The sequence below is a fragment of the Oreochromis niloticus genome, linkage group LG4 (genome assembly GCF_001858045.2).
Source record: "Oreochromis niloticus isolate F11D_XX linkage group LG4, O_niloticus_UMD_NMBU, whole genome shotgun sequence".
NCBI classification, from domain to species: domain Eukaryota; kingdom Metazoa; phylum Chordata; class Actinopteri; order Cichliformes; family Cichlidae; genus Oreochromis; species Oreochromis niloticus.
Genome location: NC_031969.2, coordinates 29746599 through 29769053, shown reverse-complemented (window position 1 = coordinate 29769053; position 22455 = coordinate 29746599). Strand labels below are relative to the sequence as shown.

The 22455-nt window shown below is 39.8% G+C and overlaps 2 protein-coding genes across 4 annotated transcripts in view; one reads left to right on the top strand and one right to left on the bottom strand.

Annotated features, from left to right (window-relative positions):
- Window positions 1-4606: 4606 nt before the first annotated feature.
- emc10 (ER membrane protein complex subunit 10) lies at window positions 4607-11121 on the bottom strand. Of its 2 annotated transcripts, XM_005469004.3 has the most exons (8): window positions 10979-11121; window positions 10777-10843; window positions 9909-10021; window positions 9120-9233; window positions 7319-7503; window positions 6981-7074; window positions 6016-6113; window positions 4607-4906 (listed from the first exon to the last, which is right to left on the bottom strand). In XM_005469004.3, the coding sequence occupies exons 1-7, from the start codon at window positions 11066-11068 to the stop codon at window positions 6027-6029; spliced, it is 750 nt and encodes a 249-aa protein (XP_005469061.1). In that variant the 5' UTR covers window positions 11069-11121; the 3' UTR covers window positions 4607-4906; window positions 6016-6026. The 2 variants fall into 2 exon arrangements, with proteins under 2 accessions (XP_005469061.1, XP_003442661.1); XM_003442613.4 differs by lacking the exon at window positions 6016-6113 and having other exon boundaries at window positions 4609-4906.
- Window positions 11122-19261: 8140 nt separating this feature from the next.
- Window positions 19262-22455, top strand: part of mybpc2a (myosin binding protein Ca) — a 67772-nt gene continuing 64578 nt past the window's right edge. For both annotated transcript variants that reach the window (XM_005469002.4, XM_019357679.2), the window contains exon 1: window positions 19262-19382. In XM_005469002.4, the coding sequence (XP_005469059.1) occupies window positions 19361-19382 (22 nt within the window). In that variant the 5' untranslated portion in view covers window positions 19262-19360. The remainder of the gene's footprint in view (window positions 19383-22455) is intronic.

Below are 22455 nucleotides of genomic sequence, written 5' to 3'. Positions count from 1 at the left end.
CAGTCATCATAGCAACATTTAAAAATAACAACCATCATACAGGGAGTGCAGAATTATTAGGCAAATGAGTATTTTGTCCACATCATCCTCTTCATGCATGTTGTCTTACTCCAAGCTGTATAGGCTCGAAAGCCTACTACCAATTAAGCATATTAGGTGATGTGCATCTCTGTAATGAGAAGGGGTGTGGTCTAATGACATCAACACCCTATATCAGGTGTGCATAATTATTAGGCAACTTCCTTTCCTTTGGCAAAATGGGTCAAAAGAAGGACTTGACAGGCTCAGAAAAGTCAAAAATAGTGAGATATCTTGCAGAGGGATGCAGCAGTCTTAAAATTGCAAAGCTTCTGAAGCGTGATCATCGAACAATCAAGCGTTTCATTCAAAATAGTCAACAGGGTCGCAAGAAGCGTGTGGAAAAACCAAGGCGCAAAATAACTGCCCATGAACTGGGAAAGGTCAAGCGTGCAGCTGCCAAGATGCCACTTGCCACCAGTTTGGCCATATTTCAGAGCTGCAACATCACTGGAGTGCCCAAAAGCACAAGGTGTGCAATACTCAGAGACATGGCCAAGGTAAGAAAGGCTGAAAGACGACCACCACTGAACAAGACACACAAGCTGAAACGTCAAGACTGGGCCAAGAAATATCTCAAGACTGATTTTTCTAAGGTTTTATGGACTGATGAAATGAGAGTGAGTCTTGATGGGCCAGATGGATGGGCCCGTGGCTGGATTGGTAAAGGGCAGAGAGCTCCAGTCCGACTCAGACGCCAGCAAGGTGGAGGTGGAGTACTGGTTTGGGCTGGTATCATCAAAGATGAGCTTGTGGGGCCTTTTCGGGTTGAGGATGGAGTCAAGCTCAACTCCCAGTCCTACTGCCAGTTTCTGGAAGACACCTTCTTCAAGCAGTGGTACAGGAAGAAGTCTGCATCCTTCAAGAAAAACATGATTTTCATGCAGGACAATGCTCCATCACACGCGTCCAAGTACTCCACAGCGTGGCTGGCAAGAAAGGGTATAAAAGAAGAAAAACTAATGACATGGCCTCCTTGTTCACCTGATCTGAACCCCATTGAGAACCTGTGGTCCATCATCAAATGTGAGATTTACAAGGAGGGAAAACAGTACACCTCTCTGAACAGTGTCTGGGAGGCTGTGGTTGCTGCTGCACGCAATGTTGATGGTGAACAGATCAAAACACTGACAGAATCCATGGATGGCAGGCTTTTGAGTGTCCTTGCAAAGAAAGGTGGCTATATTGGTCGCTGATTTGTTTTTGTTTTGTTTTTGAATGTCAGAAATGTATATTTGTGAATGTGGAGATGTTATATTGGTTTCACTGGTAAAAATAAATAATTGAAATGGGTATATATTTGTTTTTTGTTAAGTTGCCTAATAATTATGCACAGTAATAGTCACCTGCACACACAGATATCCCCCTAAAATAGCTCAAACTAAAAACTACTTCCAAAAACATTCAGCTTTGATATTAATGAGTTTTTTGGGTTCATTGAGAACATGGTTGTTGTTCAATAATAAAATTATTCCTCAAAAATACAACTTGCCTAATAATTCTGCACTCCCTGTATCTTAGATCACCAGCCAAATGTGATTAAAAACTGCTTAAAAGGTTTGCTCATTTTTCCTCAAAAACAGTGTTTTAAAAGTTTTTTATTCCAACCCAGACTTGCTTTTGCTGAACTCTCCTTAGATTTTATTTTAGAACTCTCATAATGTCTCTGTTCCCATTTTCTGAGACTGTACCCTCAGTGTAACCACAAATACACTGGATTCCATTCCTAAACATCAGCACAACAATAATGTGTCACTGTCAGGGTCCCCCTCCCCGCTCCCTGGTACAGGGACATACATCACACCCCCTGCTGACTGTCCCCCATGATTCATTAGTGTGTGAGTTATGTAAGTGTGTAGCTGTAATTCTGGTTTTTAAACTGTGTGGCAGGAAACATTTCAAAACAAGTTTAGTCTCGGCTCATTTAGCTGATGTTACACGAAAACCCAGATTGATCACCATCTCCAGTCTAAGCTCTGCTGCTGTCTGACAGAAGCAGATCTCTTTACAAACAGATGACTTTTGTCATTGGGCTTATTTCATTCCAACTCTCATCTTTCTCTCAGCTGTTGTTATCACCTTATCCCTCATGTTATTCATCAAGATTGCACAGGCGGTGGCTGAAAACAGTCACTGAGTAGGACTGTGTGTGTGTGTGTGTGTGTGTGCGCGTCATTCTCAGAAATGCCTGGTTGGTGAGTGGAAGAGGGCAAGGGGACCAAAGTCTTGTGGCGCAACATTTAACCTCCCAAAAGAAGAGGACATTCCTCACAGTTGGACATGCGGACTCAAAACAGCCAGTATGACTGACATATGCTGATGAATGTTGGCTCAGGGATTCTGGGACATTCTGTTACTAAAGCCATGAAGCTGTGGTCTCTCTCCTTGACTCATAATTATAAATACACAGATGGGTAGCAGGAAGATGCTCACATTAGTTCGCCCTAACATGGCCAGAGAAAGGATCTGTGGTAGAGGGGTTGTCCCGCATTCATTTGGATTGGGCTGCTGTCCAAGCAAGTAATAGCTTGCTATTCTAGGATTATGCCTTTGAAATCAGTAGCATTAACAAAATCTCTTCAGTGAATAACTGTTTTTTCTTCCTTTCATTAATTATCATAGCTGATTGATCACACACAGCTGCAGCTGATTAATGTATGGCTACCATAGACTGTAAATAAAAGATGGTGATAGCCACCTTGCTGTCAATCATGGTTAGTAAAGATTAAACTGCGGATTTTGCTGTCGCTATCGTAGCTTCTTGAAACCCACTGTGATGAGCCAAGTCTGAATCTGACTGATTTAAAGGGACTCTGTGATGTGATTCTGATGAGGACTGTAATTTATTCTGTAGCCTATCCAGCTGTGATGGGGCAAGAGATGTGCAACAACCTGGACAGATCACCAGTTCATCACAGGGCTAACAGTCAGGCAGGTGTGTGGATCCTTGAGCAAATGCCTAGAATGAGAATGCCGACTGGATAATCCAGGCTAGGTTCAAGGAGCATGCAAACTCTATAGAAAAAGGCCCCAACCAAGCAGGTTCCAGAGCCTTCTTGCTTTTTATATTTTGGTGCTTAGTGTATTGTATTCTTCTCTTGCACTTTTAGTGTTTCCCCAAACATCCATTTTCTTGCATACATAAGAAATCATAAAATGCAGGGAAGTTTATTTTAGGGATATCCTTAAATATCCTTCTGTGTGTGCAGTTTGTTTAAGCAGCACTTACTGAATAAACTGTCACAACAGTTGACACTTGCTGGGGGAAAGCAGCAGCTGCTCTGATCCCACGGGGTTAACCCTTGGGTGTATTATAAAAGATTAAACTGCTGAATGGAGGATTTCCAGTTCACATGTGGTGAAGTGACACAGAGGCAATTCTTGCTTTACCCATTAGTGAAAGAAAACAGGAAGAAAGCTGGAATATACAAGAGCAGATAGAACTAGATTTACAGTAACAGTTTTGAAAATGAGGACCCTCCAAAATGAGGCAACTAACATTTAAAAAATTGTTATTTAGATGGTTAAACATCACTATAGGCCAGGGGAAAGCATTGGAATTTAATTTTGCGAACAAGCTCCTTAATTCAACAGATTACAGTAATAATGTATTCTTTCCAATTAATTCAACTATTATGTTGTCTTTTCATCATTTTTGTGGACATTTTGTCTGTTTGTATCATCTAAAAAAAAAAAAGACTATTAATGCAGATATACAGTCACTGGCCACTTCATTAGGCATAACTTAACTTGTCAATGCAAATATCTAAATAGCCAATCCCGTGGTGGCAAGTAAACGCATTTAGGCGTGTGGATGACTCGCTGAAGTTCAAACTGAGCATCGGAATGAGGAGGAAAGGTGATTTAAGTGACTTTGGTGTGGTTATTGGTGTCAGACAGGCTGGCAAGAGTATTTCAGAATCTGCTGATATGCTGGGATTTTCCTGCACAGCCGTCTTTAGCATTTATAAGAGAGAATTTTCTAACAAACAGAAAATATCCAGTGATTGGCAGTGCTCTGGGTGAAAATGCCTTGTTGCTTTAAGCTAATAGGGGTCAGAGTTTGTGAAACATGAAAACATGGATGAAACCTGCCTTGTCAAAACTGTTCAGACTGGAGGTGGTGGTGTAATGGTGTGGGGAATACATACAATTTGTCAACTCTGCATTCTTTAAACACCACAGATTACTTGAGTACGGTTTCTGACCATGTCCCTTTATCCCTTTATGACCAGTTTGTCTGGCTGCTTCAAGCTGGATAACATGTCACAAAGCCCAAATCGCCTCAAACTGGTTTCTTGAACACGAGCGAATGCACCACAATTTTTCACAAGTATTGATTTAAAATTTTTTCTTTCACTACAGTAGTTTTTTACCTCTACCGACTATGAAGTTTTGGAAGAATACTACTAGTGCAACTAAATACAAAGCTGAGTAAAGAGGACCTATAGTATAGTATAGTATAGTAGAGGAGCAATAATATAAGCTTGAGTAACTCCCCCTCAAAAAAAAGAAAAAAAAAGACAGCTCAAGTAATAAATACTTTATTTTCACATTAGAATTAAAAACGCAGTCATCTGCAGGGCACAATATCTCTTCTACAATGTACAGGTAAGTTGTGTGTGTCCGTTAACAGCATTATGTACAGCAATGACAAACTGCCAGAGAAGTATTGTTTAGTTCACAAAAAACGAAAACAAAACAAAAATTGTTGTGTTGTTGATCATCGGCCACCGCCATTGCCTGCTCCACCGCCAGCTCCTGCTCCCGCCTGATCCTGAGCGCCAGACATCATCAAGAAAAGAACGAGAGGCACAATGTACATCCACTGGAAGAGAAGAAGAAAAGGGGAACTAAATACTGCAATATTTTTGGTTTCAACATAACAAATCATCTGTGATCAGCTAGCATCAGTGGTTCCTGATTGGTCATCCCAGATTAGCTTCCGTTTATTTTCACAACAGAAGAGAAGAAAAGGCACAAGTGGGTGAGAGAGCTATATGGTGACGATCTCAGGGGTCAAACACCAAACACATGCTAAATATAGTCAGAATAATAATTGAAATTTCAGATATACTGGTGGTTTATCCTGTAGACTCCCAATAATACATACTGGTGGCTGCCAGTGGTATCAGCCTCCTAGTAGATACCCCTATGGTATGAATGTCAAAATCTTACGTCGGCTTGTTCTGAGTTATCGCATTCACAAACTTGGGTGTCGATGTCGCCTGCCAGCCCAGCGTGGTGACGACAATACACAATCAGCCTTTTACAGCTGACGAGTAAAAACAAATTTGATCTCTGTAATTCATGTTTTTGGCATTTGAATGGTAAAAATGCAAGTAGTTGAGATAGGGAAGGAAAATTACTCTAAATACCTGGGGCCAACCAAAATGACGGACAGCGCACAAGAGAAATGCAGAAAGAATAACAGCAAGAGTGAAAGAGAAGGGTTTCAAGGTGGTTTTGAGACCTGCTATGATGTACAGTTTGGAGACAATTACACTGACAAAAAGACAGAAGGTGGAGCTGGAAGTGTTCAGATTTTCATTGGAAGTGACAAGCACAGACAAGATTAGAAAAGAGTATATGAGGGACAAAGTCAGAGAGGCAAGGCTGAGATGGTTTAAGCATGTGCAGAAGAGGGACACTGGATATTGAAGACAGAGGGAAAGAGGAAGATCTCAGAGGAGGTTGATGGATGTAGTCAAGGAGGAAATGCAGGGGGTTGGTGCAGCAGAGGAGGATGCTAAAGATCCACTGTGGCAACCCCTAAAAGGAGATACGTTGCAAGTATTTGGCATTGGACCTGAAGAGACCATGAAAAGACAGAAAAGACGGAATGAGTGGACACAGAAAGGAGACGGGGTTTCATTCAGTCACGCTGACTAAAGGTTAAATACAAACTGAAGAAGGGGACAAGTAAGGAAACTGTACTTCAGTGGGACTCAGCTCTGCTCTCTGCCTCCCCCTGCTGGGGGCTGTGCTGAATTGGTGACCATGAGGAAGATTGCACCACCCAGAATCAAATACCACTGGAACACAGTACAGCATCAGGTCAACACAGATCAGTGAACACAGCAAGGAACACACAGAACAGCAAAACAAGACAGATTTAACAGCGCTCAGGAAAACTAAGACAGGATACAGGGCTGGATTCTGCCTGGAAAAGCAGCTCGAAGCTAAAAAACACACAAAAACTTACCACTGGCTTTAAGGGATTACTTTTTATGTTCGTATGCATTTTGTGGGAAAACTAATATTGATATATATTTGAAACTGGGACCTCTAGCACGCGACCAGCCGGCTGGAGCGTTTTTTTGTATGAAAACAAATCAGATGAAAAACAAGTCTGCATACTTAATAGCCTCATAAAGATAAACACTATCTGTTCCAGAATTAAGGGTTTGATTACACTGTCCATCTACATTTGACCACCAAAGTCCAGTTCTTTTCACTAGTGTCTTTAACAGAGTTGCATTGCAAAGAAGAAAGAAAGGAGGAGGACTCGCTGCTTTCAGTGGACTAAGAGAAAAACTGAAAAGTGTACCTGTACCTAAAAAGGTACATACAAATGAATTTTTCCCCCCGTAGTTTGACACAAACTGCAGGTAGAAAACAGCCTTTCAACAGGAGTAAACCATTTTGACTTTTTGGGAGATATTTTCACTTTTCTGCCATAAATACTGGCAAATGAAATAGAAGCAAAAACGCAGTACAGCACTGATGTCTCCGGTGTATATTAAAACATGCTAGATGTATTAAAACATTGTGGTGTGTCTGAGGAAAGAGAAAATACGAGCTTAACAGTCTTTTTCATTTATTCATCAACTATACAGGACATTACCTGTACATCTTTAGGAACTTGTAGCCCATCAGCAGTTTTCTGTTTAAGTACTTACATATTTAGCGATGAAAGATTTCTGCTCTTGTGGGTTCTTCCCTTTCTTCTCAGATTCCTGTTCCATCCGTTCAAGGAAGAAAGCCGTCTCAGGTCTGGAAGAAAGGTGACAATTAGTGTTGTGAAAGGTATAGAAAGACTTGTGGCATCCAGGACAACTGACGTTGAGCTGCTAAGCCAAGGCAAATATAGATAAACCAAAGGCTGTGGAAAAAACCTGCACAGTTGGTCTTGACTTATGCAGAGACAACCACAGGTAAAGATGGAAGCATTGTCAGATTGTAAAGAAGCTGTAAAGGAGAAAAGGACAAAATTACAGGTAACAGCAGTGTGACTGACCCAGGTGCATTGACTGGAGCCATTATGCTGAGCGTGGTGTTGAAAATCTCAAGGTCGACTTCATCCTCAACCTCCGTGCCCCTGCAGGCCCCGGGTAACGTCACTATGGAGACACCAATGAGGTACCCGGAGACGTCAGTGTGGAGCGCGATCACATCGCTCAGATGGGACTCAACCATGGCACACTGAGGATCAGAGGAGAATGTTAAAACAATATATAACAGCTTATTGCTTAGAAACATTTACAATTTACACTAATTACACACAGTTTGAGAAGCTTTAGGTCAAAACTAGCACTGATCAAATATTTCAGACTTCCAAAGTGAGAATGCATTTTTGTTTTTTAATTTCCATTGATGGGATCACAAAGTAACTCACAGTATTATACTATCATAATACCTTTCCACTGATAGAGGGACTCTACTTCATACATTCATATATGATACATCACATAATCTGTGTATAAATGTTTATGTGATAAAAAGCACCACGCCTTTAACGTCTAAGAGCGAGAGCAGTGCGCCAGCCTCAGATGAATATGTGGCACTTATAAAAGAGGCTACTTCAGTGGTATGCAAATAGTAGTTAGGCTACAAGAAGTCAGACCTCCAACATGTGCAATACTTTGCAAAATGTAAAAAATAGCTAAAGATGGAAACAATAAACTTGTTTAATCAAAACTTACAAGGTTAAGTTACTCTAATTACTGTTAAACTAAAGTTTTAAGTAGTTTTGTTATACTTAAAACACTAACCAGGTGACTTTTGTGCTTGCTGTGCCATTACTGTAGCATTATATTGCTGCTGCTGACAACTTCAAACTTGGAATTAGGTAGTCTGTCATCATTGCTCATTGTACACAAACATGAAAAATCCATTTATTTTTTTTGCACTAATAAATGCTGCGCGCTGCAATCATCAATAAAACGTCATTGTCAAATATCATTACACATATTCCTTGAAATACGATGATATAACTTTGAGGCTACATCGGCCACTGTTGTGTCGGTTCATTTTGTTTTATTTCAGTTCTTTTCTTCCAACTGCCGACCTCCTGCTGTGAGAAATTTCTTCTTTAACACAAGTAAGTTAACTTCAATTAACTTTACTGCCTTTGATAAGGCCACCATGAAGAGTTTATCAAGTCAAATTGGCCGAGCAACTGACATTAGAATATGTATAACATATAACTGTATAAATATTCTGTTCTATCATTTGTGGAAAAACGTAACATTTCTAAACCAACTGTATTTTTCCTGCACAGAAGAGCAATAAAAGCAACAACCAGACTAAATTATTTGGGGAAAACACATCAGATTAACCACATGATAAAAAACCTAATTCAGAGCCAAAATGTTTGCCCAAAGTTGCTCTTTCATAGCTGGAAGAAAATGTTTAATATAATTTTGTATTCACAAAAAAGTTTCTACATTTTGTAGTGAGCTGGTTTACAGTAATTTTCATGATTCTTAAGTAAAGCAAAATTTTGCCTCACAATAATCATGAGAATTAATTTGATTTAAACACCCATGAACATTTGCCAATAACAGCCAACAGAATGAGGAGAAATAGGAGCTGGAATCAAGTTACAGTAATATATTTTAAGAACCTATCATTAAATCTTATGATTTTACTCACTTTTCTCCTAGCCATTACCTTTTTCCTGTCTCCATCTAGAAGCTAAGTTTAACCATGCAGTGAAAACTACCCTCAAAGGCCGTCAATAAGCATGTGCTCAATTTTACAGGTGTTTTTTTTTAATCTTATCTGTCATTTCTGGAGAATTTGAAGGAAATACATACAGCTCTGACGAATGCCGTGAGGTAGCCTTCCATCTGCCGCTCTGTCTGTCTGTCAGCCTGCAGGAAAACACGAGGCACTCTGATCCTGTACAGACCGTCCACTGCAGCCACTTCCTGTGGGGACAGCCAAGTTAAAAACAAGTCATTTAGACATGCATGTTCATACAGAAACATTATAAGGAGGATACCTTAACACATCCTGAACTGACAGTATGGTTAACGTACTATAAATCTAGGAAAGTTCACCTATCGCTTTACTTGGCTAAACATCCAAACACATCCTACACCAGTGGAACAAGTGAGTGATGTTACCCATGTTGATACCAAAATTTTGGGTGACTTTCAGTCACAGGTAATTCTGCAGATGAGGAGGTGGTGGCTCAAGAAGAAGGTTGTCTACTTATCTGAAGACTGCTTATTTGATTTACAGCTCTTCAGGAAAAATGCTGAACCCCAAATTGCCTCGATGCATATGTGATTAAGTGACAGGTAAAAAGAGTCTGAAGCTAACAGAATGCATGAGTGAGTGTGAGAATAGGTGACTGCAGTGTGCGGTGTGAAAAGTACTTGCAGTACACAGTAAGAGTAGAAACAGCCCTTGCTATTTAAATACAGTTTTTAAGCCCTGGTCATGGATTCCCCCCCCCTCCCCAAAAAAAACAAAAACAAAAAAAACTCCAAAGAAATATTGATTTGAAACAGGGGAAATCTCTCCATCACTGGGCCATCTTGGAAATGTGTAGAAAACATCACTAAATCAATCCATGTAACATGGTTAACATGGTTCACCTTCAATTTGGTCCTGTCCTCATCTGACAGTGGGTTCTGACTTAGTGAGACACTCGGCTCTCTTCCAGGCTTTAACAGCAGAGCTCCACGCACTTGAAACTTTGCTACATCATCTGAAAAAAAAATTACAAATGATAACAAACCTTCCCTGCTTGGAGATTTGTAAAAATCTGGGTAAAAAAGCACCAACACGCTGTAGATGACCTCTACACAGGTAACCGTAAAATGAAGGTAGAAGTCTGTCATCAAAGCAGAGTGTTTTATTATTGTTAAATGAGGGAATAAACTGTAACTGCCTGTTTTTTTATTTGATTGACAGCATGTTCTGATTTTGCATTTTGAGGGTATAATAAATACTGAATTTGACACATCCAAATGCCATGATTTCAAAGGGGGTTTAATTCTGGCCTCTGAAATGACTTTAAACCGTTTGTATTGTTACAGCTGACTTTATCCCAGATGCACGCATTATTGAGAATACTGCGCAATAATTTAATTTTAAACAGACAGAAATGTCGTAGAAAGCCTTCCGAGAAGAATGGAGACTGTTATAGCTGCTAACGGGGGAACCAACTCCATATTAATGCCAATGGATTTAGAATAGGATGTCATTAAAGCTCCTGTAGGTGTAAACTATAGGCGTTCATAGGTTGTTATAAACGCAAAAAGCCAATTCTGAAAAAAATTACATTTGTAGCAAATCAGGTACATTCATTAATAAATGCAAAAACATATTAAACAGGCAAATTTTTAAATGGAGTTTGGCGTGTACTATTTTCCTGTGGCGTTAAGCTTAGTTAGCTTACCAACATAATCAATATCGTATCATACAACGTTACAGTAAGAAAGAATTATAAATGTTTCTCACCGACTTCAAATGAGTGTTCAAGAGGCACAGAGAAACCACTGAACTCAGTCTCCAAGGCATCACCAACCTGAGAATGAACATGAAATCCACCGTTAGCCTTTTAGCCGGTCATACACAGCTAATGCTAATTAGCTACCAGGTACAGCATCCACTTCACTGCATTTAAATTGATGTCGTCTATGTTATAACACTTCACACTTACCCTTCTTCCGTTATTACAACATGCAAAATGTAAACATACGAAAAAAACAGTGGAAACAACAGCAACCTTAGATTGTACCACACGAGCCATTTTGACAGAAACAGACACCGGAAGAACGCCTCAAGTGGCACAACACATGAACTTCCGGCGATTTTCATAACAAAAGCTTTCGACAAAGCTCCTTTTCTTTTCTTTTCTTTTCTTTTTCAAAAGGCAATTACGATTTCGAACCAAGGGTTAACAAACACCATAAAATGTAATCACATGCAAGTGTTTTTTTCTTTTTTCTTTAAGGTGTTAGACAGCTTAATAACTTACCATCAATTAATCATTATCAAGTAATCCTACGATGTCTGCATCATTCTTAATAATGATTGGAGACCTTCATGTGCTCTACATGTAGGTGACGTTATTGCTTGCACACTAATAGTTTGCACACACACACACACACACGTCTGGTTTGCTATCCTCGTGGGGACATCCCATTGACATAATGCTTTCCCTAACCCCTTACCCTAACCCTAACCATCAAAAATGAATGCCTAACCCTAAACCTAACCATAACATAATTGTAACCCTGACACTAAAACCACATTTTGAGTGTGAAAATTGCTTTCAACCCCGAGGGGACCTGGATTTTGGTCCCCACTAGGCAGAAAGTCCCCACCAGTATAGTAAATGTCAGATTTTGGTCCCCACCAGGATAGTACGAACCCGTACACACACACACACACACACACACACACACACACACACACACCCAACTGTTGACAGAATGCTGCTAATAATCGAGGTCTGTATTTCTGGTGATGCCTTGTAATGTGTCAGCAATAATGAATTCCTCTTACCACATAAACGAGTTTTAATTTCTATTTTGCGCTGTAAACATTTTAAATTAGTATTGCTTTATATTTTGTCATGTGCAATGAGAGATGGACAATTTACTTTAGAGATGAGCCAACAACCCCCCAAAATCTTTTCTATTTAAATTAAGATATCTATTTTTTTTAAACAGAGTATACTTCTGACATTATTTAGGGTATAATTAGTATTGGAATAGCAATTTTATATACGTTTAATATCTGTCACAATGTGCCAAACATGCCAATTTACTCTCCTTTACATTCTAAAACAGAAATACTGAAACAAACATGATAGAGATCTCTTGTGAGTGAGATTAACATGTACTGACACATCCAACGCCAGCAGAGGCTGCTAACAGATCATAAAACACTGCTTCGACCTTCCTCTCACCCCCATTACTTCCACAGAAGTGCCCCCGAAAAGTGCAATTTTTATCAGCTGAATAATAAATATTTAAGGCCGTGTGATGAAGAGGGTAATTCATGTGTTACATCTTTTAGTCAGCATTTCATGCTCTACCTCAGCCAGAGTTTTATTTAGGTAAATGCCCTGCTAAGGGGTAAGTCTTTGATGAAACAAATAAAGCTCTTTAGATCCGCTCCTGCACTAATCTAAAGAGCTAGATCAGGGTTTTACATCAAGCCATAACTGGCAGCAGTTCACATCTGGCACTGGAATGTGTCTCAAGTGACCTCTTATGATCAGATTTCTTTTCCCTGCTAGACTTTTTTTTTTTTTTTTTTTAAATCTTTGCAAAACTGTGACTACTGCAATTAGAACTCACCAAAAAACTGGAAATGAGGATTGCAGTGGTTATTTGAAGCCTGAAGTCTGGCTCCAATACCTTCTCAATATTACTAAAGTTGGTAATATGTACTTTGCCCCGTGCCCAGGAAGCTTATGGATTAAGTGTAGCCCTCTGATGTAGGGGTTTGAGTGCCTGCAATTCAGCTACAGTGTTTCTGTTTAGGGGTGCTTCTCTCATTTCAAATGATTCCCCTTGTGCTCCTGCTAAATTAAAAGAAACAAAATACAGGGAGGGGGCTACATGAATACTTAAAATATGCATATATTGATTTTCTTTTTTTTGGTGGAGGAATGCACACTTCTTTCCCCAGAATGAAGTATTAATGATTCAATCCTAGGGTTTTCTTGGTGGTGTTTGGACATCTACATTTAGAGCTGCCTGCGTATGATAAGATTTAGAAGTATTTTATCATTTTTTCAGATTTAATTTTGAATGGGACTTTTATGAAGTTCTCAGCTTTCTGTCAGTGCTCTATAAACTCAGAGCTCCTGCCTCAGTTTGTTAGCACTTAGCAGAGTTCCTTCAGCTCAATAGGCTCAGTGAGTACAGGCTGCAAAATGTGGCACCTCCAAGTCAGAATTTATGGATCGTTGCTGCTCTTTTCTCTGCCTGTGAGCATTGGATCCTGGCTCCAGCTGCTAATTTAACTAGGCTTGATGGTGCTGAAATGCTGTTGGACAATCCAAGGGTCAGGTACAAGAAGCCCGGTAGCTGTGACTTGACTGATTAGAGTTACCCGCCAAATATAAAAGTATCAAACCAGAGAGAAGAGAAAACAGCTGCACGTTTCTGCCAAATGTGATTGATGCGATTTATTTCTCAATGCTTATTCCTGGCTGAAGAGTTCTGCTGACATGCAATAAACCCTCTGTGGATACAAGTGAAAGGCATCAATCATTTTAAACTTCAGCATTTCAGCATCAAAGTGCTGAAAAGGAGTTTTGAATTCATCGTTAATCCATTAAAGTTTGGAATATCAAGAAGTCAAGGTTATTTTTGGACATCCAACTTATCTTAACTTATTTATTTATACATATAACTCTTTGAAACAGAACTCTTTTGTTTTTTAAAAGCATATTCCTTTATTATTCCAGACATTTATAAGAGTTACAATTAAGCTGAAATGAGGAAATAATTTGCAAAAATGGCTAAATAATTACTACATTCACAAAATTGATATTTTCCTACTGTCACAAAACAGTTGTGTGCATCTCCTTAATGGTTTGCTCGCAACCTGCTTTAAATTACACACAAATTCCTTCCACATCTTATCTGCCAACATTAATATATTAATATATTGTATGAACTGTATTTATGATGTATTCAAACCGGTTATTTGATCATAAATTATAGAAGTGCACATACTCTATTACATTTCTGTTGATGGAAATGGTCTGTCTCTCTGGGCTTCGTCTTCAGCTTAAAGGAGGCAGAGCTCAGTATGGAACATATGGTGACTGTGGCATGTGATTCCCCCCCGGCTTTGCCTTTGAAACCATGCAGCCCTATACAGTACCGCCCCCTCCAATGGGAGAGCCCATTACTCTCTGTCACAGCCCTAAACAACGGTGTCACCTTACTATTCTTAGTCAAATATGAAAGCATGTATATTTATGTGAAATGACAACAGGACTTTCACTTTGAAGGAAGACACTGTCATGTCCTGTCTGCCTCCGGGCTGTTAAAAATGGAGCAGGGTGACAAATGAGAGAGAAAGCGAACAAGATGTGAGAAAAAAGAAAAAACATCCAAAGTTGTAAATATGTTACCACAGCTTCACTAAAGAAAACATTTTCTCCCAAGCCTCAGCAGTGTAGTCTTTGTGAATACATTTTTCATACTGCAGTGTTTACAACTGATCAGACAAATCAGATAATTACAGGAATTAAAATTGAATTGTTTTGAGTTTTTTACCGCTGTGCTAAGAATCCCTCTTTCCTCCGTTTACCAAGTCCAGTGGCTGCGCTAGACAATTTTTAGAGGCTGTCAGGCTGATCCTACATCGGGGTGGCGCAGCGCAGGTATGACTTCCATGTAGAGGTACACCACGAGGATCATGTGAGATTTTCCTTTATGCTGGTTCTGCCTGAGGCTTTTTTGTGCTAAGAGGAAGTTTTTCGTTCCCACTGTTGCCAAGTGTTTCTCATAGAGAGTCAACTGATTGTTGGGGTTTTCGTTCTAATATTTTAGGGTAAAGAACTGAATTTTATGCAACCATCCATCCATCCCATGGCTACATAGCAAATTAAACATATTACAGCAATCTACAGCAGTCTAAAACTTACCTATCTACCATAAGTGTGAACTTATTAGAAAAAAGCTTACACATCCCATATAAAGCAACATCATCAGTGGCATGTTGAGGCCTGTTTCTGTCCACTGGATGTGTGTAGGTTCAGTTTCCACTCTTTTTTGCATGTTTGCTAGCAGTCCATTACCTGAAAGCAGGTACCTGCTGTGGCCAAAAACACGCTGGTGTAATGCAGTGAACCCAAACAGTATATTTTCTGGTATAACTCTACAAAGATTGCAGAGTTGTGAGGTAGTTCTCTCTGGGTACAGTATAAGTTTGTCCATTCCCACTGCAGTAATCTGATCTATTGTAAAATACATTTTGATGGGACACGGCATCAGAGTAAACAGGTTGATGATACTTAGTAGAAACTTTCTCAGGTTTCCATGGACCCGACTCAAATCAGGTCTAGGTCTAGCTGTTTACTAAAATATTGAAAAAGGGTGTCTCAGATTTTGCATCACTGTTGCACAGCCTGTTTAAAACGTGCTTGCTTGGAGCCCGGCGGCAGGTTGAGGGTATTCCTTCTAAGCGAGCCTAGTCAATCTAAGCTTTTCAGATTTTTGCTTTCAGAGGTTTATTTATAAACTGTGTCATCTGTACGGGTGAAATAACTAGCTTGTTTTCAAATACTGCTGTTTTGTCAAAGCCACTGGCATCTCACAGTTATGCATCTCACAGTTATGCATAAGGTTTTCCTTTGGTGTATGTGCTGTCACTCACTGCTATGGATGCTTATAAAGTACATGCTTATGGCATCACACTGAGCACCCTTAAAGGGGACTCATTAATAACTCCACATTTTTGTACTTGATTGAGTTACAGTTCAAAATAATCCTTATTTATCTTATATTAGGCCTTGATGCAAGCCCTTGGTTCACTATTTTACTGAAAGGAGTTATTTTAGCTCATCTCCTTTTAAAATCATCTTGCTTTTTCTTCTAATTGGTTCCACCTCTTAGCAGGTGGGTGGTGCTTCTTGTGCCCATAGACACAACACTGTACCTGAGATGACATACTATAAATCTTATTGGCACTATACAGATTCAAGAGAAGAAAAAATCTACTAGAAACTGAAGATTTAGAGTAGTGAGCCTGAACCTGTGGCTCACCGGAAGTACTTGTACATACACCTTATTATTTCAAAGTTTGCCTCCGTCTAATAAAAATCAAGGAAAAGTGTCATATTTCTGCATAATAAGCATAACATTTAAAATATGTAGGACTATAGTTGGGAAGATGGTGTGTTAGCTCATACCAGGATCTCCTCCTGTAGTCTATGTGATGGGGCAAATTAGAGCCAGAACTGCCAACATAGTGATAAACCCTTAGCTCAAATATTTTCCAAAGCATATTAGTAATTTTAAGTAGTGGAACCACTGAATTTATTTGGTTGCTAGAAACTTCAATGTTATTGATTAGTAAAATTTGTATGTAGGCCTCCTATTTCCCAGTTGGTAAGGAAAATAAGTTGCCTAGCGACCATTACTATGCAATTAACACTGCATTGGCTCCACCTCTGAAAATGTTTAGTATGATGTGGTGGATGGCAAATTTTATGCTTTTTTATCTTCATCTGAGCAATCTCTGCACCTGTCGCCCAGACTATAAATCCAACCACACATTCAGTTTTTCAGTTCACTTTTATTTATATAGCACCAATTTATCACAACAGTTGCATCAAGGTGCTTCATAAGGTAAAGACCCTACAATATTAAAAAGAAAACTTGTTGTGGCTGTTGACTCAACCTATGCGGACACTACATGCATCTGACAGAATGACAGTATTTGACACACTAGGATGAGACATTTAGAGACTCCTTTGTTTATTGGTGAGATATACTCATCTGACCATTTTCTGTCTTTTTACTGCCATTTTCCATAAAATACTCTCATATCACCCTGAATGTAGTTTTGTCTCAAACACAATAAAATACATTTAATTAACAGATGTTTTTTTTTATTGCTAAACGACATCCATTAAAAGCTTTAACCTCTATATAGTGCTATGAAGCTGTTTTGGGAAAGCTGCTGTGAGAATGGAGGGGACCTGCTTCAGCTGGCTTAAAGTGTTTTTCAGTGAGGCTTAACTAATGCAAGCGTTAAATAACTCTGGTGTCATCCTCTGCAGGGAATCAGTGGATCATTTAGGACACCTATAGTTAGTCTCCTATAGCCACTTTGAATCCACAATATATGAATAATTTCAGCCCATTCAGAGAGTTTAGTCACATTATAAATTGCAACTGATGACCTGTGAATGCGTAAAAAAGATTTATTGAAGATAATTCAGCTTTAAAGTAAAGTAATGTAAAGTTATGATATACAGTAAGTCTAACAGACTCAAGGACCTTTTATGTCCTATTCAAACAGCTCTCCATAATCTTCCTCTGGGGTATTTTGTTCTCCTTGAACATATGAATCTTAAGTTGCACTCGCCTTAAATAGCTGTTCTTCAATCTCTGCCTCTCTTTCTGACTTAAGTTCTCTCTCCAAAATTAAAGTCTCAAAGAATGCATATTATTATGCAAGGTTATGGCTGCCTGAGTAATTTGGAAAGCAAAAAAAATGAGCGCCGAAACCAAAGGAAAAAAAAGAGAACTGCATATGGATGAAGAAATGGAAAGTGAAAGGCTTATTAAATGCATAATTTAACACTGATGTTTGTAATTTGGTCTACAGTAAGAACTTACTGTCATTATTCTGTCATTTAAATCCTTTCTCTTTTTGGTAAATATATTGATTACTTCATATGTCACAGATGTGAAGTACAAATCCTAGTGTGAGCATACATAGTTCAGGAACTCATAAGGTGACCTCTCTCTACTCTGACCTTGCTCCGTAAATCCCCGCATGAAGCTTTCCTCTCTCACAAAGTACAGCTAGTTGACAGCTCTGCCTACAAAAGAACAAATGGGATTGTCATTGCCTATAGGAACGCACGGCTGCCGCTGTTTTGCTCTCACTTTTGATTTCCTTCCCCCTCTCCCTTTCTTGTCAGCTGGGGACAGTGAAAAAAATCACTGGGTGGAAGAGGGGGAGAAGAACCTTAGGGTAGGCTCTTCAGAAGAGCAACACCCTCCGCAGGGTTATTGATATATAGTTTGGACCCCTTTTCATGACACAGGAAAATACTGGAACACCTCTTACAATAATTTTTCAACACAACCTACATGTTAATGGAACAACACAGCCCATTAGGAGTAGAAAGAATTGCCAAATACTCCTTATTTTGGAGCTAAGCAATGCTAAATGGATATTCACTACAGCATAACATATATTTGTGGTAAACATGCATTATATAACAAGTTAATTCTACATGATCGGTCTGTTGTGCTACGGAATAAAGTGAGGCAAGTGCTGGCTAGTGAAAAAGATTAGAGTCACTGTGTATGAAGATCCACATCTGCTGGCGTAGAAAATAGAAGCCTTAATTTCAAGACTGTTAGTGAAAGCAAGACTGATACTTGCATTTGCAGTGATTTATACATGGTGACATAGTTCTCCCACACCCTTCCATGTGCATACATGGAGAGCTGGAGGCAGGCAGAGCTGCAAGAAGACAGAAAAGAGCAGGCATCACTGACAGATATGACACTGATTAAGTCTGATACGGGAGGAAGTGAGGACCTACGGGTTGCAAAGGGGGTTGCAGATGTGCAGCAACTGTCAGCGAGCTAAAGCATCTTAAAAAGCATGCCCTATTTGTCAATTGGAAGTGCAGAGGGGTTTCCTTAGAGCCATCAGCTGATGTGGCCTGGGACTGAGATCGTCTGATATGCTGGCACTGCAGCTGAGCTTGACTTTGTGGCCTTCCCAAGCTAAAGCTATGCTTATTTATAGATTTAGGACATGGAAAAAAGGAAAAGATTCGCTCTTCATTTTTCAAACCTCCTAACCCTCATCAAAGTGGCAAAACATATTATCCTCCCCTCTAATAACACAAAACATCTGTGGAGTTTTGCCACTGCGGCATCCCTCAGTCAAATTGTCAGTCAGAGCTCATTAGCATCAGTAAGTTTATTAATGTTCTGCCTACAGGGCCTAATGAGTTAATCAGCTGGCAGGTTTTCCCATGGGTTGGAATTCTTTATGGCTCTGAACCACTTTTACCCCTCATGGTGTCTCAGTGCCTCCTCAGGGCTCTGCAGCTACCACTAAGGTTTCAAGTGACAACATCTCTGTCACTCTCTTCCTCCTTCCTTGTTCTGCTCGTTAAGGGGGGGAGGGGGCATGGCAGCGGTACAAAGTAAAAGTGTTGGGTGGGCATGAGGGGGATAAGGCGGTGGTAGTGGTGGTGGTGGGTGGGGGTGGCGGAGGTCATAAAAAGGGATGGAGGAGTTGTAAATGCAGGCAGAGCCACTGCCAAGCAGGGACGAAGAGGCTTTCAGAGGAATCGCTGTAAACAGACACAGTCATGCCTGAGCCACAGAACCCAGGTAAGCTGGTCCATCCTGTGAGATTAGAACAGAAAGAAAAAACTCCTTGCAAGGTGCAGATGTGTGGGAGGAGAAAAAACAAGGCACTTCTAACTCCTAATTTTAACCCTTAGTGTTTATTCTTGATGAAATTCTGTTTTCAATCACAATAAATCAGGAGTTTTATAAAGTCATTGGTAATGAATTACCTAATATAGATAATATACATAGACAATTTATTAATGGGCACGCAAATTAAAGCTGTTTAATAATCTGTGGCATGAGTGTTAGGTTTATAGGTGCATTTATTTGGTATCACTGTGCTGCTTTCTCTTTCCCAAACAACTGTCCTGAGGTATAGTGTGAAACTGCAGTTCAATGAAAGCTAATCCAGCTGTTTTAATAAATAAAGGATTTCATTAACAAATATTTAAAATACTTTCAGAGTGAAATGCACGTAGTTTTTTTGCGTAAATGTTGGTAATCAAAAATAAAATGATCCAAAGTTATGAATAAAGAAAAATATATTCTTTTTAGCTGCTTGAACTTGTATTTTCTTATAGGAAAAGTGTCTTGTATACATGACGTTTAATTTAGCTGAAGAAAGCAAGAGGGTATAAGTTGGCAAACTTATAGTGACGTCTGATGTGAGTTTCATAGTTACAGCTGATGAAATACATACATTTTATATACACTGAAGTTATTTAATTAAAAGAAAAACAGAGGCTGTAAATGGCAGTAAATGCCTTCTTTTATTACTGATAATAAGCCCTTTCATTGCACCATAAACTGGAAGTATGTGGTTCCAGCAGAGCAGGATAATCTTCCTATGCATGTGGCATAACATTTGGTAATCTCAGCGCTGAAACATCACCACAGCACTGTGATGTAGTGTATGCTGTAATGTTTCTATCAGTCACGGGGTCTGAAATATGCTCTGCCGCCTTTGTCAGCAACAACCTCAAACTGTAAATCATCTTGCAGCTCAAAGCGGGAGAAATGAGAGCATGCATGAGGGAAGGAGTGAAGGAGGGCACGAGGGAAGAAAGAGGTAACAGATAAAAGCGGAGAGATGAGGGGAATGATTTGTTAGAGGGACCTCTGTCAAGTCAGGTGTAACTACCTTGCCGTCGTATCTCTGCACCTCAGACACCTTATCTATCTGACCCTGATTGCCTCCCTCATTCTATTACACTGTCTCCTCTGCTGGCATCAATCTCCCCATTCGCCAATCTGCATGAAGTTCACCATATCACTGCTGTTATGTAAAAGTCAGAACTCCCATTTTCTCAGATATATAATTCCGATATCTGTTTTACTCATTGAGCTTTTTCAAAGTCATGTGGATCAGACCAAAAAAGGCGTTTTGCTGAAAGTGACATGCGTCTGCAAAAGTCTGTATTTAGAAATGCACGTCAGCGTTGATGCATGATAAAATGCATTTGATGCACTGAAATCTGTCCCCTTCAGTGTACCTTATACCCTTTCCCTTTTTATTCTCCCATCAAGCAGTAATTCCATCCCTGCATCCAATGTGTCTCCAGGCCAGCGTCCTGACATCACACATATTATGTTCCTAACACCACATTACAGCCTTCACCCAGTCTCCTCTTGTTCTTGTGTTTCCACCCATCCCAAATTATTGCCCTGCTCATGAACTTCCTCACACTTCCTCAGCTTTGGAGCCCCTCTGCCCCTGTCGATCAGCTGGTTACAGCTCATGCGACTCCTCCATTGGCGTCTCAGTTAAGGCTGCTTGGGGTTTCAGAAGACTTGGTGATCGGGAAGAAGCACACATCCCAATAAACAGCCACAAGAATAGTTCTCAAGTGTAAAAGCGATGGCCGTGGTCTTGTGGAAAGGCGCCTCTAGAGAGGGAGGGGAAACACACTTGGATGGACCCTAGCTGACCCATATAAGACACATGAAGGGAGCCCAGTAGGATCATAGTTTTCATGTTAATCATGGATTGTTATGTCTCATGAACCAGTGGGCTCTTTGGAATGAGCCAGTCACAGAATAATTAGACCTTGCGCACCAGAGTTGATGGTAATAGTTGCAGGGTGCAGGGTGGCAGTTTGCTGGCGCTGCTCCACTGCTGAGCACGTGTAGACATAACAACACAATTTTTAATTACCAGTAACGCTGCCAGAGGCCACCATCTCTACCCAAACACTCCCTCCCCTGTTAGCATACAATGGAGTGCGGTCCAGCTTAACAAAAACAGACTCTGAATCTGGCTTAGATTCATATGAAGGGCAGACGTAGACTGATATCTGCATTCATCCACTGCATCAAGTTCTTGAATATCTTAAGTAGGAATGACCATACTTTTTTTGAGTGAGCACATTGACCTGCTCGGCTCCTACTCCAATTGCTTTAGCAGAACTTCTGCAGACTTGTCTGTTAGACAGTATGATGAAAACAGCTATCACTACTGCGCATTTTCAACGGCTACTTAAGAGTGTTTTGGACTCTTTGATGATTGCGTGTTAATCGTCTGCTGATGCCAGCTTTTTTTAGTCTCATAGACTGGATATAACAGCTAAGAAGACCAACTGTCAGTTTGAGGACTTTTGTTTTGAAGAATGGACTTTGCCATCCTGTTTTTTGGAACCAGCAGTAGCTGAAAAGAGAAAGTAAATTCTAATTTTGCATTTAATTCTCGCTAGTGCTTCAGTGAGTGCATTGCAAAGACATAGATACTTGATAAGTTGAGCGTTAGAATGGCACTAATAAAAACCTGCACATCAAGCCAAGTTTTTGTCAAATAATGAATAGAATTAAATTAAATACAGACCAAGAGGCAGAGACACTGCAAATGCTGTTGAGCTGTCCAGTTTAGTGACTGAAAACAGGTGAAAAGTAGCAGAAAGCTAGTGGCTAAAGACATCGATGTCAGCATCAAACTGTTCCAGTCAAAAAAGCCATGCCACAATAACTTAATAAAATTCAAACTAAAGATTTAGATGGAAATTGACCTCTGAATTAGAGATCAAGATGTTTTTGTACTAACCTGTAAAAATGTTTATCTCTGCTGTGAAGTTATGCATGCAGAAATCAGGTGAGACAGACTCACTTTTGAGGCCAGCAT

What these genes read in the sequence shown, in the direction of transcription:
- emc10 (XM_003442613.4), bottom strand. Translation starts at nt 11,068, where the DNA reads ATGGCTCGTGTGGTACAATCTAAGGTTGCTGTTGTTTCCACTGTTTTT. An exon ending in GTTGTAATAACGGAAGAAGG is followed by an intron (nt 10,844 to 10,978) that starts GTAAGTGTGAAG and finishes GTTCATTCTCAG; the next exon opens with GTTGGTGATGCCTTGGAGAC. An exon ending in GCTCCAGTCAATGCACCTGG is followed by an intron (nt 7,075 to 7,318) that starts GTCAGTCACACT and finishes CCTTTCTTCCAG; the next exon opens with ACCTGAGACGGCTTTCTTCC.